At 51.9% G+C, this 20,774-nt stretch overlaps 3 protein-coding genes across 3 annotated transcripts; 1 reads left to right on the top strand and 2 right to left on the bottom strand.

The window, feature by feature from the left end:
• Window positions 1-539: 539 nt before the first annotated feature.
• On the top strand, window positions 540-987 carry COCSUDRAFT_57536 (hypothetical protein; the record flags this gene model as incomplete). The annotated part of the gene is made up of 2 exons (XM_005644872.1): window positions 540-659; window positions 853-987. 2 exons carry the CDS (start codon window positions 540-542, stop codon window positions 985-987), a joined length of 255 nt encoding a protein of 84 aa, XP_005644929.1.
• A 1,258-nt stretch (window positions 988-2,245) lies between these two features.
• On the bottom strand, window positions 2,246-12,941 carry COCSUDRAFT_57535 (hypothetical protein; the record flags this gene model as incomplete). The annotated part of the gene is made up of 24 exons (XM_005644871.1): window positions 2,246-2,539; window positions 3,068-3,259; window positions 3,613-3,741; window positions 4,039-4,178; window positions 4,497-4,616; window positions 4,875-5,103; window positions 5,361-5,596; window positions 5,914-6,078; window positions 6,448-6,598; window positions 6,850-7,013; window positions 7,314-7,478; window positions 7,694-7,928; window positions 8,200-8,318; window positions 8,744-8,831; window positions 9,090-9,213; window positions 9,589-9,727; window positions 9,935-10,076; window positions 10,366-10,514; window positions 10,720-10,942; window positions 11,170-11,483; window positions 11,817-11,928; window positions 12,212-12,364; window positions 12,561-12,728; window positions 12,900-12,941. The coding sequence occupies 24 exons, from the start codon at window positions 12,939-12,941 to the stop codon at window positions 2,246-2,248; spliced, it is 3,993 nt and encodes a 1,330-aa protein (XP_005644928.1).
• Window positions 12,942-13,518: 577 nt separating this feature from the next.
• On the bottom strand, window positions 13,519-19,515 carry COCSUDRAFT_30594 (hypothetical protein). The gene is made up of 12 exons (XM_005644870.1): window positions 19,428-19,515; window positions 19,093-19,205; window positions 18,772-18,837; window positions 18,469-18,608; window positions 17,775-17,961; window positions 17,501-17,559; window positions 17,023-17,159; window positions 16,588-16,677; window positions 16,108-16,197; window positions 15,386-15,557; window positions 14,691-14,841; window positions 13,519-14,246 (listed from the first exon to the last, which is right to left on the bottom strand). The coding sequence occupies exons 1-12, from the start codon at window positions 19,447-19,449 to the stop codon at window positions 14,235-14,237; spliced, it is 1,239 nt and encodes a 412-aa protein (XP_005644927.1). The 5' UTR covers window positions 19,450-19,515; the 3' UTR covers window positions 13,519-14,234.
• Between the last annotated feature and the right edge of the window lie 1,259 nt (window positions 19,516-20,774).

Below are 20,774 nucleotides of genomic sequence, written 5' to 3'. Positions count from 1 at the left end.
CTGCTGCAGCAATCCAATGTATTTTTCGGACCGCATTCACAAAGATAATTGACATATCAGTTGCTTGAGTGGCGTGGCGATGTGAGCGCAGCAGATCTGCGCGACGTCGAGGGATGATAATGGAACCGCAATACGGCCTTGCCACGTTCGTTTCCGATGGTCAGGTCCAAAAGTCCGCGCATAAGGAGATAGATTGTCATCTTCACATCGAACAAATTCTCCTCTCACTCCAGCATCATCTTGCAAATTTGTGCAAGTACGAGAGCCTCATAAAAGCCAACCTTCTGCGCAGACGACACGCTAGCAAGGTAAACGCAAAAGCGATTGCTTCGGCATTGACCTTAGGGTTGAAGAAGTACCTTTAAGTGTCTCTTTCTTACAGTTTGCGATAGTTGTCAGAGTGTTATTTTGGTTGTTTATGTTGCCGTCACCTCACAGCAACACTGCTCCAAGAAGTGCTCTTTTTCTTTCGACGTGAGAATTCAGCGGATGTGCTGATGTTTTCGTCACACAATGTCAGCCTGCAATTTTGCTGCAGGATGTCTACAGAGGCAGGAAAGCACACTGGATCTGGTGGACACCAGGACAACTACTCGATGGAAGAGCGCGCGTCAAAGTTGCAAGTTGAGCGTGACCAGGATCCCGACGTGCAGCAGGCGGTAGGTACCCTACAATCCCTATTGAGTACTTTTAAATGAGTCCAAAAAAAATGAATCAATCTTGGAATGGTGTTAATCAGGTCTTTCATTATACACTTGACAATAGTATGAAAAGACGTCCCATGGGATGCACAAAGCAACGTCGAGGGTGGAAATGCGTGGTCTTTTATTGAGCGGGGTGTATCTGTTGCAGTTGAAGGAAGGGGACGAGTCTGGTGAGAAGACTCAGTCATTCCAGGAGAAGGCGGATCCTGACTACGTGCCAGGAGCTGAACCGACCAAAGAGGATGTCGAGCTTGATGAGGCAGAAGTGGAGCCCGAGGCATGACCGAGTGTTGGCATCTGACCGTGACAAAGTCTGTGTTGAGAAATCAAGAATTTTGATGTGGGTTTTGATCTAACAACTGAATAGTCTCACCCAGCAGAACAACCAAAAAAGTCTTAGTCTGCCTGACTGGCTACATTTTGTCTTCAGTGACATGTACATGTTTTCTCTGTCTACCATCTAATGTAAGCAGGCTACGTGCCCTTTCCATTACGACATGAATTCACTTCAGAGCAGCATGGAAATGCACTCGACCCTGTTCCACTAGCTCCTGTCCCGGTAATGAAAGCCGTCAAGTTGTGCCTATTCGAAAGCCGTGCAAGGTGCCTGAATGAAGTACATACTTGTAGAGCAGACACAATTTGCATGGATCGTTCATACCAGGCTGAAAGTGCCCGTTCTCGTCCGCTCCCGGAAGCAAAGCTGCCTTGGGCGTCACCAGTAGTGGGTTGGGTGACCACCTGCGAACCCGACGTGACGATCTGTCGTTTTGCTCCTCTTCCTCTCTTGCTTGGGGTGTCTTCAGTGTTCTCCTAGACCTTCTCCACACTTCGCCAGCAGGAACAGATATTGAAGATACAGATGAACACAAAACGAGATTTGTTCAAGGGGTCCCTGGTTCGAGTCTTTTGCGGACTGCACTTTTTCTGTTTCTTTGTGCATACACCTGGACAAACCACACCTTGCAAACATCACACAGGGCGCCTGTGCAAAGTCTGCCTTGTCTGAGTGCTTTGTTTACCTCCATCGCTTCCCTAACTCCCAGGCAGCTTCCCTGCCACGTGCGCTTGCTGACATCGCACATGTGACACCCCAAAGCACGTGCAGCACGATGCATCTAATTCCTGCGCACACGAGCATGCCTTGCCACCCTGAGCATGCTGCCACCCACCGTACCCATGCATAAGACTCCTATGCACATGAAAGGCCTTACATCCATGCACACGAGCTAGTAACCGCACCACCATCAATTCGCATGCATTGCAGATTGTTCACGTTCGCTTTCACTTGCCACCCTTAGAAATTCTTGAGACTTTTCAAATACATATTGGTGCTTATAAGCGTTCAAGAAGCATTCAAAGCATTTCTAGTACTGTGGTTCCATAGTTGAGTTATCGATGCATTTTGATTTCGCTCAAAAAGTCATCAAGGTGAGACTGGAACCCTGTAGGAAAGAACCTGTGCAAGGAACAATCCCATTTCTTGCTAAGGGCTGTCACTGTCTGCGGCACTCACTTAATGTCCCAGGAATACCAAACATTCAGAGAGGCCGCCTGAAGAGGCTGCGGGGCATTTCCGCGCAGCTATATTTGAACTGCTGCGCAAACAGAGTGCGGTAGTCGCGGCCGGGCTTGCAAACGACAAAATCGTCCAGGTCATCGCCGTTGTCATCGTCTGAGTCACCACTGACGTCATCACCGCTGACGTCACCGCCGTCGCTGGCTCCACCTGCGCGCCTCTTTGAGAATCTGTTGCCCCAGTGCATCGCCATCTCGGCCATTGCCGCCTGCACAAACGGGTTGCTGCTGCGCGAACGCTTCCTCTGCTTCGGCGCCTGCGCGGCCAACACTCGCACTCAGTAGCTCTATAAGGCATAGACTGAGCCAGGACTTCCTTCAAGCATCCCTGCCTTGAATGTCATGTAAATAATTGCCCCACCTAGAGGTCATCTGTGGCCTTAGGGTCCAGAGGAATACATAAGTATTCTTCGATGTCAGCATAAGATTTTCTCTCACAAGGAATTTTGATTCCCTCCTGACCGGCCTCTTGAGCATGCGCTATTTAACTTGCTGACTAACTCACATCCCAAAATCGGTGAGGCAGACATCAGAGGGAGCGCTTGACATATCACGAACGTTTGCCTCGCAAGTGAACATTATGCAGCAACGAATTAATACTCCCCCGGCCCAGGAGCACTGTCTGATCCATTCCACATGTAGTGTCAGGGCCAGCATTTCAGCAGGACTACAAGGTTGTCCAGCGCAAAACATGCAGCGAGACATGCAGCGAGCAATGCCTCGTGTCCAGCATTTCACGCGAAGGCTTTCCCAAGGTTGACTGTGTCTTTTGAGTGGAATCCCACCTTGCCAGCTGTGCGGGGGCCGTCCCTTGCATCATCAGTTTTCTGGTCGTCGGTCTGCATGGAGTGGTCAGTCAGCGCTGAGTCAGTCAGCGCTGAGTCATCCGCGTCCTGATCAGGCTCGGCCTCGGCGGAGGCGACGCCGTGCGCCGCCATGTCCTCGTACGCCTCTCCCAACCACTCGCACACCTGAGCCTGCGCCAGGGTCCGGGGGAATATTATCAGGGGTTGGGTCTCTCTGTATAACGAAGTAAGCCTCAGCGCATTGGGTCTCTCTGTATAATAAAGTAAGCCTCAGCGCACGCTGTTTCCTTGAAGAGGTGCTGAGAGGGGTCCTGGTTCTGACACTTCTGCCAGGGATCATTGGTACTGCGACCCAGGGATCATGAAAATCACACAAACAATGCCAGATTGAATAAACAGAATGATGGCGCATGGTGCACTCAGATCACCAGTTTTGCAGCAGTTCAAAAGCAGTGCAGAAGCAAGTCAGGATATCACTGAATGTAGTAGAAGCAGTCGCAGAGAAGGCGCAAAACAAAGCACACCTGAAGGCTGATAGGGGCTTCTGTGGCGCCTGTGCCTGCATCCTTGCTGGCAGCTGCGGCCAGGTGTTCCAGCAGCATGGAGTGGCCCGCCTTGCAGCCCAGCATCGCCTGCCACTCCAATTCCACCACCTGACGCACATCACAATGTGTGAATACATCCAAGTGATCATCCAGGGACCTTCATGAGGCAATCTAACGACGCTGGGCAGCGAGCACCCTTGCACCGGATGGCCCCCCTTCCTGCAGGAAGCTGCAGCATCATACTGGCAGGTTTCTTTTTTTTTTGGAGGATTTGGTTGCGGCATGTTGTCTGTGCACTCTGGCCATGCAGATCAACATCGTATGCAAAAGCACAGCAACTGACAGAATCACAGAACTACCAAGCCGAAGAAAATGCAACGGTACACATATAGTCGAGTCTCATACCTGCGCGATTTGGAAGCCTGGTCGCGTCTTTGACAGCCACTGGCAGAAGCTCAGCAGCGACTCGGCCAGATCGGGGCCATATGCAGCCGCAATGCTATTCGCGCGCGCCCCTTGCTCCTTGGCATTAGATCCCTCGCACCCTACCCGCCAGAAAGCCCCAGCTTCAGTCTTCATTGCCTCTACATTTGCCATTGTACACTGAACAAGATAGCGTGTGTTGTTGGGGTCCTGGATGCTTCATGCCTGCATTGGATTGAATCATTCCGGCCATTTCTTGTCATACGGTATTTGTGATGACTTTCGAAATACAGGAAAGGAGAGATCAAGGCAGAGCGAGCGCCAGAGACAATAGAACGAGCTGCCTCGCAAGAGACTGTCATGCAACACAAGAGAATGATCCCTCGGCAAGTAAGGACTGAACCATGAATTTCACTGTTATTTATTTGATCACCACGCACCTGGCGGTGAGGTGAGCATCTGCAGCAGCTGGGCGGTGGCGGCAGTGCACTGCGCCTGCACGGCAGCGCCCAGCTGCAGCAGTTCTGTCAACGTTCCTTCCATCTCCTCTGCCTCCAGCCCTGCACCACCCAGCCGGCCAAGATGAACCACATGCCAACAACGAATCTAGCATGCTAGCAATGTTGTGAAGATATTGGATTCACTCAGTAGGTTCCGCGGGGAGATTCGCACAAATGCACTACACAGTATGAGGAGATGCAAGGTTCAAGTGCTGCTATGGAAAAAGGATCGTCCAGACTCCCACAGGACGACCAGAAACAGCTGGTTGTTTTGAAACTTGAAGTGAAGAATGGGGCATCGTGGAGGATCAAACTCACCCTCCCAGCACTCGGCAGCGCGGCAGGCCATGATCACAACGTCAGCAGACACGCGGAAGGCGCCAGCGTCCGCAGCGAAGCCGGCGGCGACCGTGCGCAGCAGCTGCTCGGCAGCCGCCACGGCAGCGGCCGGCTCCGCCGTCTCCGCGGCGTTGAACCATGCGTCATGCCAGCCTGCGTCGAATGCGCTCGCCCAGTGCGGCCGCCGTCTCTTCAGATCTAGCATTCCCTGCCACGGTTGCCGGCATTTGCTTCTGTGAGGCGTCCACTTGTTCACAGATAAAATGCAGCCCTGCTCGAGTAATCCTTAGGCAGAAAGAGCGCACCATTGCAAGCAAAGGGTATCGGACTATTGTGCCCTGAGCAGAGACGTCCATCTTCACAGAATGACTTTTGTTCTCCCTTTCACATGCATGCTGCAGCTACTTACTTGCGTTGCAAGGTCAGACGCATCACCACATCCTAACTTCTTCATAGTAAACGCACCTGCGAAAGGCCGACAAGCGCCGAGGCGGCGAGGACGGCAGAGTGAGGCGCGGGGAAGCCAGCCAGCACGAGCCTGATCAGGCGCTTGGCTGAGTCAGCGCCGGGGGGACTCCGTCCGATGGCGATGTCTCCGCAGTCCAGCAGCGCCAGCAGAAGCTTCGCCAGCAGCTGCCGCGGCGGCGTCTGCTTTCCCCGTGACTTCCCTCCGCCCCCCTTCTTGGCCGATGGGGGCACCGCTGCAGCGCACCACACAGAGATTTTTACACAGCGTCCCCAGGGTTTTCCACACATTGCATGAAGACAATCCACCTTTTCTTGAGTGCTCTGAAAGCGGCTGGAAAATTTTATTGCAGGTTGGCTGGACTGGCGCGATCCCACAGGACTGTGCACAATTTAGGCACACAATGGGGCACCCTATCTGGTCCAAAGGTCCATTACAATTCCTGCCAGGTGCAGTTGGACAACATCTGTCAATGCATCCACGGCGCATGAAGCAGGGCCAACCCCTAGCCTCGGAACTCCAACTTTGACTCCCATAAAACCTGGGCCAAACCTGAGAGGGGTGTAGATTCCCCTGCCAGCTCATTGAGGCTCTCCAGCGCTGCCAGGTAGGCGGCTGCCAGCTCGGGCTCAGGCGGCTCGCCGACACCCGACAGGTACCGACCCATCCGCACAGCAAAGAACACCGGTAGCGCCTCCTGCGGTGCCGCCTTGGCACCTGCAGCCAAAGAATTTTATTTTGGTAACAATACCGACACCGAGTTTAGATTTAAAAAAGGAACATTTACCATGTCACTGCTGGTCACAGCCGATGTCACGCCGTCTGACCCCTTCCAGACAGAAACTTGTCCATCTGCAAGATTCCATGATAACAATGGGCCGATGGTCACCCATGCATCTGTCAGGGTCCCAATAAAACAGGCTTGGCACCCTTTATGGCCTGTGTATGTCATGAGTGTGGGACTACATTTGCACGCTTTGACAGAGGACAGGTATTCAGACTTCCATGAGGGTGCAATTCGGACCATAGGAGTAGGAGGCGTGTCATTCTGAATGTCACTTCTCTTAAATTTAGTAGATTGCTCACCTGAGATGGCTGCCTGATAGGTGTCCATGCCACAAGAGGGCTGTATGAGCAGGCAAGCGTTGCGCACGCTCGCCAGCACTTCTGCCTCAGGAGCCGCCTCACTCAGCGGCCTCAGTAGAGCGTCCCTCTGCTCTGCTTCGCCTCCTCTCGCCTGCACCTATCCAAAAGTACTCACCAAAATAGCGATGCTGGATTGATATTTGTACATATCCAACTCTGACCGCAAGCTCAATGGCGCGAAGCGGAGCTTCATCTTGTCAACAGGAGCCTGTTGGACAGCCCCTGCATTGGAGGCACTGGAAGTGGACTACCAGAATCATCAAACAACCAAATGCTAATGCATAGCGGCTGGCGGGTGCACACTGCTTCAGTCTTGCTTTGTGAGCAGGGACATTTGCTTACCGCACGGAGTATGTTTGTCAGCAGTTGCAGCGCAGCAGCGTGCATGGCCTGCCAGCTGGGCTCCTTGAACGCCAGGTCAGCCACCACCATCCGCCGATGTGACATGGAACTCGCTACGGCGCCAGAAGGTGTTCCCTTCGCCATGGGGCAACCTCTCCTCATGCCTGCATTCAACGACTTTTTTAAAGCAAGCATTCAAATTTGAAAGTGAAGAGATCACTGGTGACGTGGTGCACATTGGCAGAGGCTCAGCAGTGCGTGACTAGGATTCATGTTGAATCTGATGTGGTCTCTGATGAAATGATACACATTGGCAAATGCTCCGTGATGCATGCTGCAATGAGCAATGTCTCGCATCAATAGAGGATACTTCCGCATGACTCTCAAGGGGCCTGCCAATTGCAGGGGGACACAAAGCGAGTCAGAGATTAGAGTTGCCTGAAAACAAGATATTTCAGGCATACCAGGCATGGGTGTGCTGACATCATCAGCGGCTGATGGTGTCATCATTGGACAGCCCACATCATCCTCTGGAGCCACGTCATCATTCAAGACGTTCTCCACCAGATCCAATTTTACTGCAATGTAGTGCTCCCACCATGCCTCCTTCTCCTGATCTGCCAACATTCCTGCAAGTCATGAGCATGCCAACTGTTGTTTCCATTCACAAAATACAAAGCAAAGGCACAGCAGTGGTTCCCGGCATGCAATCTGGACACACAAAAAGCACAGGAGCAGATTTCGATTACTTCTCAACATACATGTTTTGCAGTGGCCAATGCAAGCCGGCGCAGCCTGTTTGCATGCATGCATCAAATGCAATGCTGATATGAATGTATCATACCTCTCTGCAACAGAGGTGATGCCTCCTCTTCTCCCCCGCTTTCCCCTGCACTCTCTCCATCCTCTAACCGCTCCGAGCCTGCACACTCACTGCGTGCCGCCACCGCTGCGCCCTCTGAGCGAGTCCGCTGACTCTGCAGCGTGCGGGTATCATCTACAGACTGCCCCGTGAGCCGCTCCGGCGCCGAGACAGCCTCTGGGACAATCCGGCGTTTCTTGGCAGGAGCCTGTGCCTCCTGTTAGCACCGTGAGAGTTCTCACAAACCCAACATAGAGCTTCTCTCGCGAGTGTAAGTATGGTCACTTTTCAGCCTCAAATGCCAGTCCTGGACTCCCGCAAGTGTCCAAAGTACGTGCAAGGTCTGATTTGCACAGTCTCCTGAGTACAGGAAAGGCAGGGATCTGTCTGGTTTGAATGGGGTTGTCACCGCTAGAGGTTTGAGTGATGCTTAGAGCCAGGTACAAAGTGACTCACCGAGGCCGGAGCACTGGTGTGCTTGCTCAGACCAGATGCACTTTGCTCTCTGCTGGGGGCGGATGGCAGTTCCAAGCAGCTGCCTCGCTCATGTACGCTTGGCTGCTGCTCACTGTATGGGCTCCCCCTGCATGCTCGCTCCTGCCGCTCTCTGCGCAGCAGGATAGTGGTTTTACTTAGATGTATAGTCATCCATTGAAAGCTTGGGACGTTTAAGTCAGTACCCCGCCTACCCACAGAAAGCAGCACCCACAAACACCCCTGTTGCTTCAGGCAGCATGATACATATTTCAAATGCCCAGTGACCAAGCTAGAACTGAGCTTCACACAGTGCATGTACTGCCAACATACAAGAGACAAGTCGCTGCTGGGCATTGCTCACCTCTTGCCTAGAAGCCCTGTGGCAGGTGCAGCCGGTATATCTTCCAGCAAAAGGCTCCCTGGCTGTGCGGGTGTCAGCTCTGGCCCTGCTTACAGAGGCAACTATCTCAAGACAACAATCATTCGGTGATTAGATGATGGCATGCTGATTTGGGCTCTACCAAGCAAGGGAAGGAGTATTACTGAGCTGCTTACCTCCAAGTCGCTCTTGCAGCTTGGTCACTGCTGCGTCAAGAAAAGCAGCTGCCTGAGATGACTCATAAGTCACACCCAACAGAGGTCCCTGCAGCAGCCAACCCTTGTCAGGAATGCACTTGACCACTTGCAGGCCACAGCGATAATTGCAGTGTGAGCTTGACCTGAAAAGTGTTGAGTATACAGTAGATTATCCGCTTTAGCCTCTCTGGCAGGAGCAACTCACCCCCAGACTGATGCCATACATTGCAAGCGCCAAGGTCAGAGCCCGAGCCACCACATTTTGTGGGTTTGCCTCTCCAGGTGGACCCTCAGGGTTGCAGCTGCTGTTGGGACCTCCACTTACAGGGGCAGCACCACAATCGTCACTGCCTCTTGTACCCAAACCAGGCGCTGCTGCCAGCAAGGCTAGGGCATGTGCGGCCACTTCTGGTGCAACACAGCTCTGCAGTCCTTCTCTGTCCTTCAACCTGCGCATGCACAGAAAGATCTTTCAGCTCTAGCAAAAGGAAGCACTTCATTTTACATTGCACAGGATGCAAACCATCTGCCACCAAGATGTGTTTGGCTTGGTCTCTACCACATGCATTAGATTCCTATCAATGCAATCCTCAAGGGGATTGTACAAGCACAAGGATGATTCACTTTGCGAGGGGTAAGGCGATGTCCCTCTTGAAGAGGTGAATGCATGGCTTCCATCCTATTGCACTTTTGCCTAAGACCTAGCTGGCATGTTGGCAACCTACTTCCTCTTGCTGGCATGTAGTTTGGCAAAACTTGGCATGACTTGGCCTTTGGCTGCAGATGACTACCCAGGGAACACTCCTCGGGGTAAGAGAACGCACCCAGAGGAGGCACTAGATGTCCGGCGGTGTGTGCGCCGATGTGCAGGCTCCTGCTTCTGCATGGCTGCTTTCACCATCTGCAACAGCCCCAGGCGAGCCTCCGTGCCCAGATGAGGCTCAGTCTGCTCAGCTGCTGTGCCTGCACACGGGCATTACAAGGAAAAATCAACACCCAACTGCCAACACGATTTGAGATTTCCAAAGCAAGCAGCTCTGAGGTGTCGAACCACAAGCGCGGGGAGGACGCTCAAACGCTCAGGGCAGCATGCATGGCCCCCCTATTTTTATCTCCATCTCATCAGAGACATATGAATGCATCTCTTCACGGGTATCCTCATGAGCACACCTGGTGCCTGGTGTGATTGCTGCATGCTGACAAGCTGCATGTGGACTGTCAGCAGATCCAGCACAGAACTTTCTTTGCTGCAATCCCCGCTGCCCTTCCCGTCCTCCTCTCCCGCTGAGCCGGGCCCCACAGCGGCTCTTGCCTGTCCAAGAATCCCCTCCGTAACCTGAGACAATTGTCATGCTTCAGTGTTTTGAGAAAGTCGATAGCTGGGCAGGTCTTGCAGCTACTCAAGTTTGTGGCGACCATGGAACCTTGTACATCTACAATCATAAGCATGAAAAAATTCCAAATGACCACAACCTCCACTGGCAGCAAGAAGCACCAGCCCGGCCAGCACCTAAACAAAATGATTTACCACGCTGGCAAATGATACAACGCTTTCTAAGTATCAAGATTTGGTGAGATCAAGCAAAGGGAACACCCTGCACCTGGTTGGGCAGTAGCAGAGCCTGCAGCAGGACCTCTGTCAGCTGCTTAGTCACCGCCAGACGCTCATGCAGGGTTGCCAGCTCAGGCGCGGCATGCATCTGACCGCCACTTAGTAACCCAAACAGGGGCGTTGCCTCCTCTGTCCAACCTGAATACACAACACTCTCTGCTTTAGCACGTTTCGCTTAAGGGAGGAGCGCCTCTCTCTGAAGCTCTTAGAACGGTTGGAAAGCCGCGGGACATCTAGGTGATTTGCACGGTGTAACCTCTCTCTTCTTCTCCTGCACAGCAACTTCAGACAGAATGCCCTACAGAAAAACCAGTGCTGAGGATCCAGATGTTCAGAGGCGTACCTCTGGCATCAGGGCCACTTAGGCTTGGGGCGAATGTGCTGTCATCCTGGGCTTTTTGAGCGCTGCCCAAATTAGGCTCGGCCATCAGACCCAAGAGAGAGCAGAGGCTGGCGCAGTGGCGCAGGTGTGCCAACACTGTGGCAGCCGCTCGCAAGGGGGCCTGGTCTGTGCCGAGCGGATCAAGTGACGCCAGGCAGCCGCTGTCCATGTGCAAGCCATGCACCTGCATGCATGGTGAGTCACCATTAGAGTCATGTCAAATCGCTGTTTGCAGCAAAATGAACAACCTCCATACAAAATCCGAGATTTTGCCCATCCAAGACTTTGTCACATAGCCAAGGCCTCATTGAAGAGCAGCTAGTTCCTACTAATTTCAAGAGCTGTGGGCATCAGCAGAGATAGATGCATCGGACACCTGCCGCAAGATTTTCCTGGCAAAATTTCACACACCTCTGAGTCAACACCGCTGGTGGGCTCGCTGGTACTCATGATGGAGAAATTGGCGCTCTCTCTGTTTTGTCTGCCGCGAGGGGGGAACCTCATGGGACCCCCCGAGCTGGCATGGTCTGCGCTGAGCGTTCCCTCTCTCCCGGACCCAGAGGGAACGCCGCCATGATTGGTGCCCTCCGAGCGCGCCGCTGAGTCATCGTCACATGCGCTGCCGTAACTGCTGCCGGGGGCGTCCCCTCCCTCCGGTTGCGCGCAGTCAGTCAGCAGCAGCAGGTGCAGCAGCCAGGGAAGCTGCCCTGCCAGCTTCACGCGACCTGCACCACCCACAAAATAGATATTTTATATGCAGGCATCGTAAAGAGATGGACGGGCTTAGGATACAGTAGGACGGAAGCCCCCTCAGGGTGCCAACCAGTTGAGGCTTGCCTTTTATTTATTATGCATGCAAATGACATGCAAATTCACAATAAAGCGGCTGTTCTCTTGGGCAAGAAAGAACTCAACTAATTTGGTCTCTTTCTGAGCCTGCATGCAGCCCATGAAAGGACTGCGGGCGACAAGTGCCCTATGCATCAGAGATGATAAGTCACTGGTATCAAGCTTGCATGCAATAGTCACAAGGGCAGCACCGAAGGGGCAAAACAGACCTGAACTGGTGCTGGAAGGCTCAGCGACAAGCTTCTGGAGTTCCCAGGAGGCACAGCTGCGCACCACTTGCAGCGCCTGGCCCTTGCATGCAGGCGAGGGCCATTGCATGGCCTGCCCACCTGCACACATTACCCAACCCTTTGACCCGCGTGAGTCATTGCCGACACCAGCTGAGGCATTGCAGGAAGCAGCTTTCCGAGTCAGTGATTGGACACATACGAGTCTTCTGTACTTAGATGAGGGCACTCTTTCCTGTATCGCACTTCTGAGTCCCTCATCTAAGAAACTCACACATGTCCGAGCAAAGGTTCCACATAGATTCATGTGCAAGGCAGCTGCCGCATGCAGAAAGCAACATGCCTGGCGTGAGGGATGTGCAGAGGCTGCTGTAGACGAGGCTCTGGCTGGTCTGGTTGGAGGGCACAGCTCTCAGCAGCTGCTGCAGTGCCACGGGATGCTGCAGGAAAACTCGCAGCTGGGTACACAGCAGCGCTTCTGCCAGCCTTGGTCTCTTCTCCAGGTGCCTTTGCAGAAGTTGTGTGACTTCCTGCACATCACATCACATCACGAGTCCAGAGCTGAGCAAAAGTCTGTGCTCCCCACCAAAAGGTGTCACCTCCATCGCACTTGAGATAACCCAGCAGGTGAAAATGGATGCTGAACGGGCACAGCGCTGCCCCTTAGCTAGCCCTGCCGTTCATAGGAGAAACTGCGATGATGCAGTATCGAATGGTTCCACGCACCAACTGCAGGAAGCTGGATGCCTGCGCCAGGACAGCGCCATGCTCCAGCAAAGCAGTGCACGCTTGCAGCCAAGTGTTCCCGTTGTCGCTGATGCCCTGCCTTCCTGAGGTGCACGCTGCATCCACCTCTAGCAGGCAGTTCTCCAAGGCCGGCAGGAGAGTATTTGCCTGATGAGGAAGGATTAAACCATCTCAAGAAGATATTGATGCCAGGGCTTCTATAATGAACTCTCATACGCTTGACTTCCCAAAAAAAAAAGTAAAGTGACGACAACAAGGGCAATCACATCAAAACAAAGCTCCTTTTATATACTGATTTTGAGTCCCGGGATGGTGCACCTGCAGGCTCGATATTTCCTTTATTAGCTGCGTGGATGCCATCAGGATGTTATGTACCAATTCACGTCATCTCAGCTTTGATGAACAAATCATCTGGAAATTTGTACGAGAACGTCACTGGATGATTGCCAAATAGTTGGTGCCAGCAGGATAGTAAGACTGCCCTTCATACTGCGCCAATATAGCACATATTATTCTCAGGCACGCCGAACAATTGCACTTCTTTTGTCTTTGCAATGTGAAAGCGTGCTACATGCAGCGATGTATTTGGAAAGGGAGTTGGTCAAATTCTTCAAATCCTCATTCGACAGCTGCAGCATTAAGTTTTAATTTGCCAAATTCGCAGCAATGTACTATTGGATCATCCCATGAAGCAATCAATCTGACTGAAACAAGATGCGCTGGTTCTTTCAGTTTTAGCGGTGCTAAGCATACTGGCTTTCATTGATATGAACGATCTTCACGATCCTTCAGAATGGGTGTAATGCAGTTGCTTAACAGTTGTCTTTAAAGGTTTTTTAGGTCTGTGCTATCTAATTGCGGCCTAGGCCAGCAATGCAGTGGTATGCCACATTGGTATGCAACAGCAGTTGATGGTGCATTTGCCATCTGGCTATGTCAATTCCCCAAAGTATTACACCCCAAGTTTCAAACAAGTGAGAGGCGAGCAATGCTGACAGCATGCACCGTCCTAACAGGCACCAGGATCCCGGAGCCTCAAAATACAAAAAAAAAAATCAGTGGCACAAGTACAGTACCCTCACATACAACAGATATAGCCTAGAACATATGCCATGCCCCTTGCCTGCCTACGCTTGCGTCTTCAGAAGCACCATTGGCTGCCGGAGACTGTCAAACATCGCCAGGCAAGAAGACTAGGCTTCCTGTGCTGCGCAGAGCCCCTTTGCACTGCACAGCCCCCTTTCAAATTTGAACCCAAAGTCGCACACTTGAGATACTTCGTTCTTTTAAAAAGGCCCACATCTAGGCTAGTTAAAAAAAATTCGTGTTGCACACAGTACCTCCCTTGCCTGCTAGCAAGGAGCCCCTTGCTTGTGCAGCATACAATATGACACGCCCCTTTAAAAGAGATGTAATAGCAAGAATGCCCTTGCTGTCAATGTCATAAACACCCCTGGTCTCTCGGCTCAGCCCTGCGGCCTTCAACCGTGACCAACTCCCTCACACAAATCCAAATTCAAACTTTGGGGAAATAATTGTCATCATACTGATCACTGAGTCAGTATGAACAGCACACAGCTGCAGGCCCATCCATAGAATGGCCCTTATACCTAGGGCGAAGAGTCTCGGTCCAAAGAGCTTACACGCTCAGGCCTACTTCTTGCACTGCACAGAACACAAACCACCAGTCAGGGACGCTTTCAACAATATTTAGATGAGATCCAAGCCTCAACCTCCCCTGCCTGGCAATACCCAAATGGCACAGCAGGGCCCGCCTAATTCTATGAATACCCAAGAGCCAAACGAACCAACTGCTGTTGCATGCAAGCCCATCAGAGGTCACAAGCTGATGCTGCATCCCTTCTACATCATACTGCTCTGGTAGGCAAAGCACAGCCTGGACGCTATGACTACAAAGCCATTCCTGTGCTAGGCAGAAGTTTCTACACAGAGATAGCATCAGAAAGCGCGTCAAGCCCTCTTAAGCCTTGACGCATACCCTCACCCAACACAATAATCCAGATTCTTTCTTCCTCACCCGCACTGCCTTGCATGTCTTGGATTCAACAATATCAAAATTTGACCATGAATTTGAATTGGAAATCTCACCTGGTAGCAGTCCACGAAGATTCCGAGAACGTGGATCTTGTCGACCAGGGTCTTGATGGATGCCCAGCCGCCGATGCAGAAGCCGAACACAAAGTAGTAGATGACGAACAGGGAGTTGACCACCAACACGGGGCCCCAGCCTCCGGTCCAGCTGCGCAGAGCACAGTGAAAGCACCTCAGCCAACTGTTATTATTATTGATATTTCACGGTTTCCAGTCCTCAAGGACTAGGTACGTCAAGCAACACCTGAATTATTGCTCTCCAGTCTTCTCGGTTCTTGCACTTCCTCCACCAGTCATATGGACGCCCAATAGCATCAAGGTCATTTCTCACAAGCCAACTGTGCAGCATGATAAAAGGTCCCAGAGACCTCTCGAGCACTTGTAACTCAGCCAAGGGTGCAGCATGACATGATGGGGTATGTCATGCACAACTAAACGCCTGAATTGACACCCTATCTACCACAGTATAAAATCTATCATAATTTTGAGACCAGGGCTGGAAAGCTCTTGACAAGCCCAGCCCAACTCACTGGGCATAACCCTGGTAATTTTCGAGGTAGGAAGACCACTAAAAATTTGCTTTCAAACATTCCCCACACCGCCGAGGGTGCAGGTTTAAAAAGACTCCTACAGTAATGAATCAATTGTAAAATTGAGTTCAATTTCAAACAAGTACATGGAGATGTGCTCACCGCGGGGGCTGCTTGGGGGCGGCCAGACGGCGCTGCTTGGAGGTCATGTAGTAGAGGTTGTAGGCGAAGCAGGGCAGGATGAAGGAGACCATGGATCCAGTCAGCGCGCCGATGATCGAGTTGATCAGGCCGTAGAAGGGGAATGCGATCGCGATGAACCACAGAACCAGCGCTGCACACCAGCAACAAAGTGGATATAAGCATCGGTTCAAGTACAAATATTGATCACTTGATTACTAAAATATTACCGCATATAAAGAAGAGGAAGGATCACAGCATCAATGCTGCACAGCAGCAACACAGGGAATGCTAAGCATCAGCGCAAGTAGAACATTCATCACTTAGTTGGCAAGATTGATGGGAAAAATGATTATGTAGAGAGAAAGAAGGCATCACAGTACTAACGATGCAGGCAGCACAAGGGGTATTAGCATCAAGCTTATAGCTTGTCCATTGTGCTTGGCACAAGGCTGTCGCTTGCTTCAAAAGCAAACAGCAGTAGAGTCTTTATTTTGTTGATGCTGGGGGCTCTGCTACACAGAATACAAAGCACCAGACAGTCACTATATGAATCTGTTTGACGCATCAGACTCTGCTGCAAATTGTGCAGCTTGAAGGTCGCAGCAGGTCTCCCAATTTTGGGTCAGGGTCTTTATGGTCCTTTCAATGTGAAATATCACCCTAGAAGGGGATTAAGGGAGCGGGCAGCCCGGAAGTCTCACCCACGGGCAGGCGGGAGGGCAGGCGGATCCAGTTGGGCTTCTCGTGGGTTCCGATCAGCTTCTCCCACATGAAGAAGATGGGCGTCACGTCTGCGCAAAGATTCAAATTTCAGCAACTAGTCTTGAACGCACCATCTTGTGCAAAGCAGTTGTGGCAATTCGCATCCTGACCACTGCGCTAGTCTGCTTATATTATATATGAGGCCAAAATCATTCCTGCAGGCGACAGCTGGGTTTGCAGCACATGCGGGAAGATAGGAACCTCCACTAATTGCAGCTCTTGCATTTACTCAGAAGTATACTTCTGAGTGATGGTAATAACAATAAAGACATCCCTGGCATGGGCACAAGCAAGCACCAGGACAAAACAACACACAGTGACCGCTGCCCTTGGACGCATCGAGGAAGGCTAGAGAAGTAGAAAACTTCTGAGGCACGAGCATACTGAAGAGAGCAAGCAATTAGCAGGAAGTGACTCACAGAGGGCGTAGGCCACGATCTGGTGGATGAGCATGATGATGACTGATGCCACCAGCCACCCGTTCTTGGGCAGCACGCCGTACACATTGTCTGCAGCGCAGCACCAGGAAATATTTCAGGGCATACCAAAACATCGCGGAGACGTACTTAGCAGCGACGAAGGACAGCACTGGTACAAGATGAATACAGTACAAGATGAACACTGATTTCGGCACACAACAACGGCTGCTAATGGTTGCAGTGAAGAAAACAGCATGCGCACGAAATGCCTCGAGCATGCACCCAGCACAGGAACAATCCAGCGGCCGTGAAAAGTGTAACAGGAGCAAAGGCCTTGCACAGACAAGAATACCCCGTAAAGAACACATGCAACAAATCCGGAGATTTTGCAAGGGGTGACGTGAAAGAATTGTAGGGTTTAGATAGTGCGCGCACCCTGGGCCAGGTTTTCGGTGGGGAATGCCAGCTGGACGAGCATGGAGTGGGGGGCCGCGATGGTGAATGTGAAGAGGTAGGAGAGCGGGTAGACCAGGTCGTACTTGGAGGGCGCCCACATCGCATCGATGATCTCACTGCAAACACATGTATTCGACTTCAGAACTGAACATTGCGAGGTTTATCTTGTACAACTCAGCCACAAAGAAATACAAGGACATTGGACATTCAATCACAGAGCAAGCCAGGAGTTGGAAACTCAGAGGCACATGTCAGAAACTCTCCTGAGATGCAACAAAAAGGGTACTGATATTCTTTATGCACAAGACATGATTGCTCTGGGCTTCGAGAGACAAGACAGCTGGGGTTTCCTGCTGCTTGTAGGGTTGTCCAGAGTGCGGAGTCCAGACAGTGCAGGATGCAAATAAAAGAGGAGATGCAATTATTACGAGGGATTGGTTGGAGGGGAAGGGCTCACAAGGAGACTCCGTGGCCGCCGTACGCCCACAGGAACACATTGGCTCCGGTGAAGAAGCTCTGCAGCAGCACAGTACAGCTCAGCACACGCTGTCTGCATCACAACAGGATCAAGGAGAGACTACAATTAGCTGGAAACGGTGCATCCCAGAATCAGTGTTAAACCAGGCAGGCAAAGACCACACAACTACCAAGAAGTCAGCAGGCTATGGCAGCTTGCCAGGGGTCGTCAGGGCAAGGCAGCCGAATGCAGTTTTGAGTTTTAATTTACGGACCTGGATGTTGTACGGGGCAAGGTTGGCGGCGCCGGGGGTGAAGCCGTGGTAGTGGCACTCAATCCAGATGTAGACGGCCGTGAAACCCGTGCCGGCAATCGCGATGACATTCAGGAGGCGGAAATCGCGGAAGGTGGGAATCAGCGTCATGAGCAGAGAAAGCGCGCCCCACACCAGAGTCCACCCACTGCGCAATGCACCCACTCCAGGGTCAATTACACAAAATTACTTGAAGGGACTTGAGATTACATAAATGACGGGAGAACAAATAAAATGAGCGTTTCATTTATCACGATCACTGGTATATATAATGGACGCATCAGCGCCTGGGCGCAGTTTGGTAACAGATATATTTTCTCACTTTATCTATGCCCCAGGGCTCATTCCTTGGCAAAAGAGTTCCTCGTGACCGCTTCTGTGCGTCTCTGGAACACTGTGGCACCAAGTATACCGGGCAGATTATGGGACGTACTGCGTAAGAGTCTCAAAAGGCACTCAAGATTTGGTTATTGTGAACACAATAGCCAGATGATGATTGATCTGTGCACAATCAAACACGTTGCAGGACACTGTCCTGCCCGCCAGTGCAAAATACACTTGCGCCCACAGAGTGATGTTGCCAAATTGTTGAAGTGAGCGCCAAGATCCTTGGTGCAGACAAAGATCCAGAAACTCGTAGAAAAGAGGCGCGCACCGCTTGGTGAGCACGGGGTTGATGAAGTAGGTGTTGGCGGCTCCAGCCACGATCTGGGCGGTGCCGTTGCCCATGAGATTGAGCACAGTCAGCGCCAGTGTGAACCACTGCAGCCACTTGCCGCAGGTGCCGCCCATCACCTGCCACATGCGCGCAATGGGTTACTCATCGCATCTTCACCAGTGGTGAACCTCAAAGTGGAGGCGCCGAAGGGGTTTTTCCAGCTTCCTTTGGTTCGGGATGTTTAGCAGGCCTTGCAAAGGTAATACGCGGGAAAATTGATGGGAAGACAAACGGGCGCACCTCAAAGTACTGGGAGGACTTGCGCTTGGTCTTGCCGTCATCCGCAAACCACTCGCCGTTTCTGACCTGCAGTTGCAATCCAACTTCATTAAGACTCTAGACCTACCGTGAGATACCTGCAAGCCCACTGGAGGCAAACTTCGTCATTAGCCACTCAGCTGGGCTCGGAAGTGATGGGCATGACTCTGGTGGAAACTCATAGGTTGATCACCGGCCACTTCCATTTGAAGTGGGCGAAGTGCAGACATGGAGCAGCCTGATATGTAGGGGCACTGATCAAGCAACCATTTATGGCACCAGGTGATAACTTTAGTAACGCACCCGCTTGACCTTGTACTCAAGGTACAGGGCATTCAGCAGGTGCACGGTCCACATGGAGATGAGCGTGTAGCAAATGATCAGGGGGATGCCAGCCCTCACGCCAGTCAGCGACACTGCAGCAGCACATCCAGATCAAAAATAAAAACCTTTCCTGCCGCGAGGTGCGCTCTAAACCTCTCGAGAGTGCAAGGTACAGGACCCATGCCTTTGTACTTCGGTGAAAGGAAAGGGGATCTGGCTGAATGAGGCAGTTGCAGGATCGCACGTTGATATATTAAGCATTAATTGAGAGCAGGGCGCAAAAATAAAGGTAGTTGGGGTTGTCAAAGTCTTACCTGCATGAGGGAGTGTCAGCATGACCTGGCCGACCTGAGCAGCGGCGGAGGTGAGCCACGCATCCGTCTTGCTGCCGGCGTTCTGCAGTGACAGACGACAACGTCAGTGGCGTGATTGACGAGGACAAGGCAGATCGTTTTTTCAGCGGCATGCACTCACTTGAATATTATAAAAAGGTGAACAAGCGACGGAGCGTACCGAGAACCATCCGTTCTTTGCCAGGTCCCACCAAGAGTCGTTCTGGTGCACTGCGCAGACATAAGGCAAGCTCTCAAGCGACACCAAGCCCAGAAAACGAAGGGACGCTCAGCCAGCACGTGGAGACCGAACACACGCAGGTTGCCGACAACATACAGACAGCCGAGCTAGGTCAACTGCCTGATATTTTCACGCTGGCAAGAAAAGGAGCGTGAAACCATGGAGAGCCAGTTGTAGATCAATTGAAGCCGAGTGACGGCGACCGCTCCCAAAAGGACCACTAGCACATGCGCCCGATCGACGCGTACCACACGCTATGATTCCAGAAACAAACAAAGGTCAGGGCGGACACTTACACAAATCCTCCTCATCCACATTCACTTCGTAGTTTTCTACGGTTTTCTCGACGTCCATGCTCCCGTTCTTGGTGGTAGCATGCGCCGAGTCGTCGACACCGGTCACCGATTTGACGACCGCCATTTGTCACCTGCGAGAAAGCCCCCAGAACATTCATTGCAAATTTAAATTAAGTCGCAAGTAAGGAGTCGAGAAGCATCCTATCAATCTTGGTGGTGCCGGCGCAAGCTAGGGTTTCACCATCTGAGATATTGTGCGGCTGACAAATATGCCATTTGCGCTCTAGAAACGTGCAACAAAGCCTTTCACCGATACAAATGAATACCCAGATGCTCAAAATCCCGTTCACCGTTCCTAATGCACGCTGAGCTGCGGTCGTGCAAGCTCGTGCCGACGGATCCACGTGAAAAACAGGATAACACCCGGCAACACGCCCATAGATCAAAACACGTCGGGGAACCCAAATTTCAGGATCTTCGAAAATACAGAGTAAGAACAGGGGAGGGTAGATGCGCACGTCCCTTACATAGTCGCAGTAGTCATGGATGCTGCGACTGTATCTCCACATGCCTGTATTGAACGGGGCTGTTGCGTCAGTCGCGCGTCGCGGAGCAATGCAGGCCAAGAGGGAGAGAAACTGAAGTAGTGCACAAAAATGCAGATTGATGTCAACGAATGGTCTGGAGAGTGACAGATCCAGCTTATCTTCGTCCACGAGGCCCCCTGGGAGTGGGCAGGCGAAAAATATGCAGGGTCTCTTTTGCGGCAGCCCAATTTGCTCCAAGATCATA

Source organism: Coccomyxa subellipsoidea (genome assembly GCF_000258705.1).
Source record: "Coccomyxa subellipsoidea C-169, whole genome shotgun sequence".
In the NCBI taxonomy this organism is placed as follows: domain Eukaryota; kingdom Viridiplantae; phylum Chlorophyta; class Trebouxiophyceae; family Coccomyxaceae; genus Coccomyxa; species Coccomyxa subellipsoidea.
This window is presented reverse-complemented; position numbering and strand designations above follow the sequence as displayed.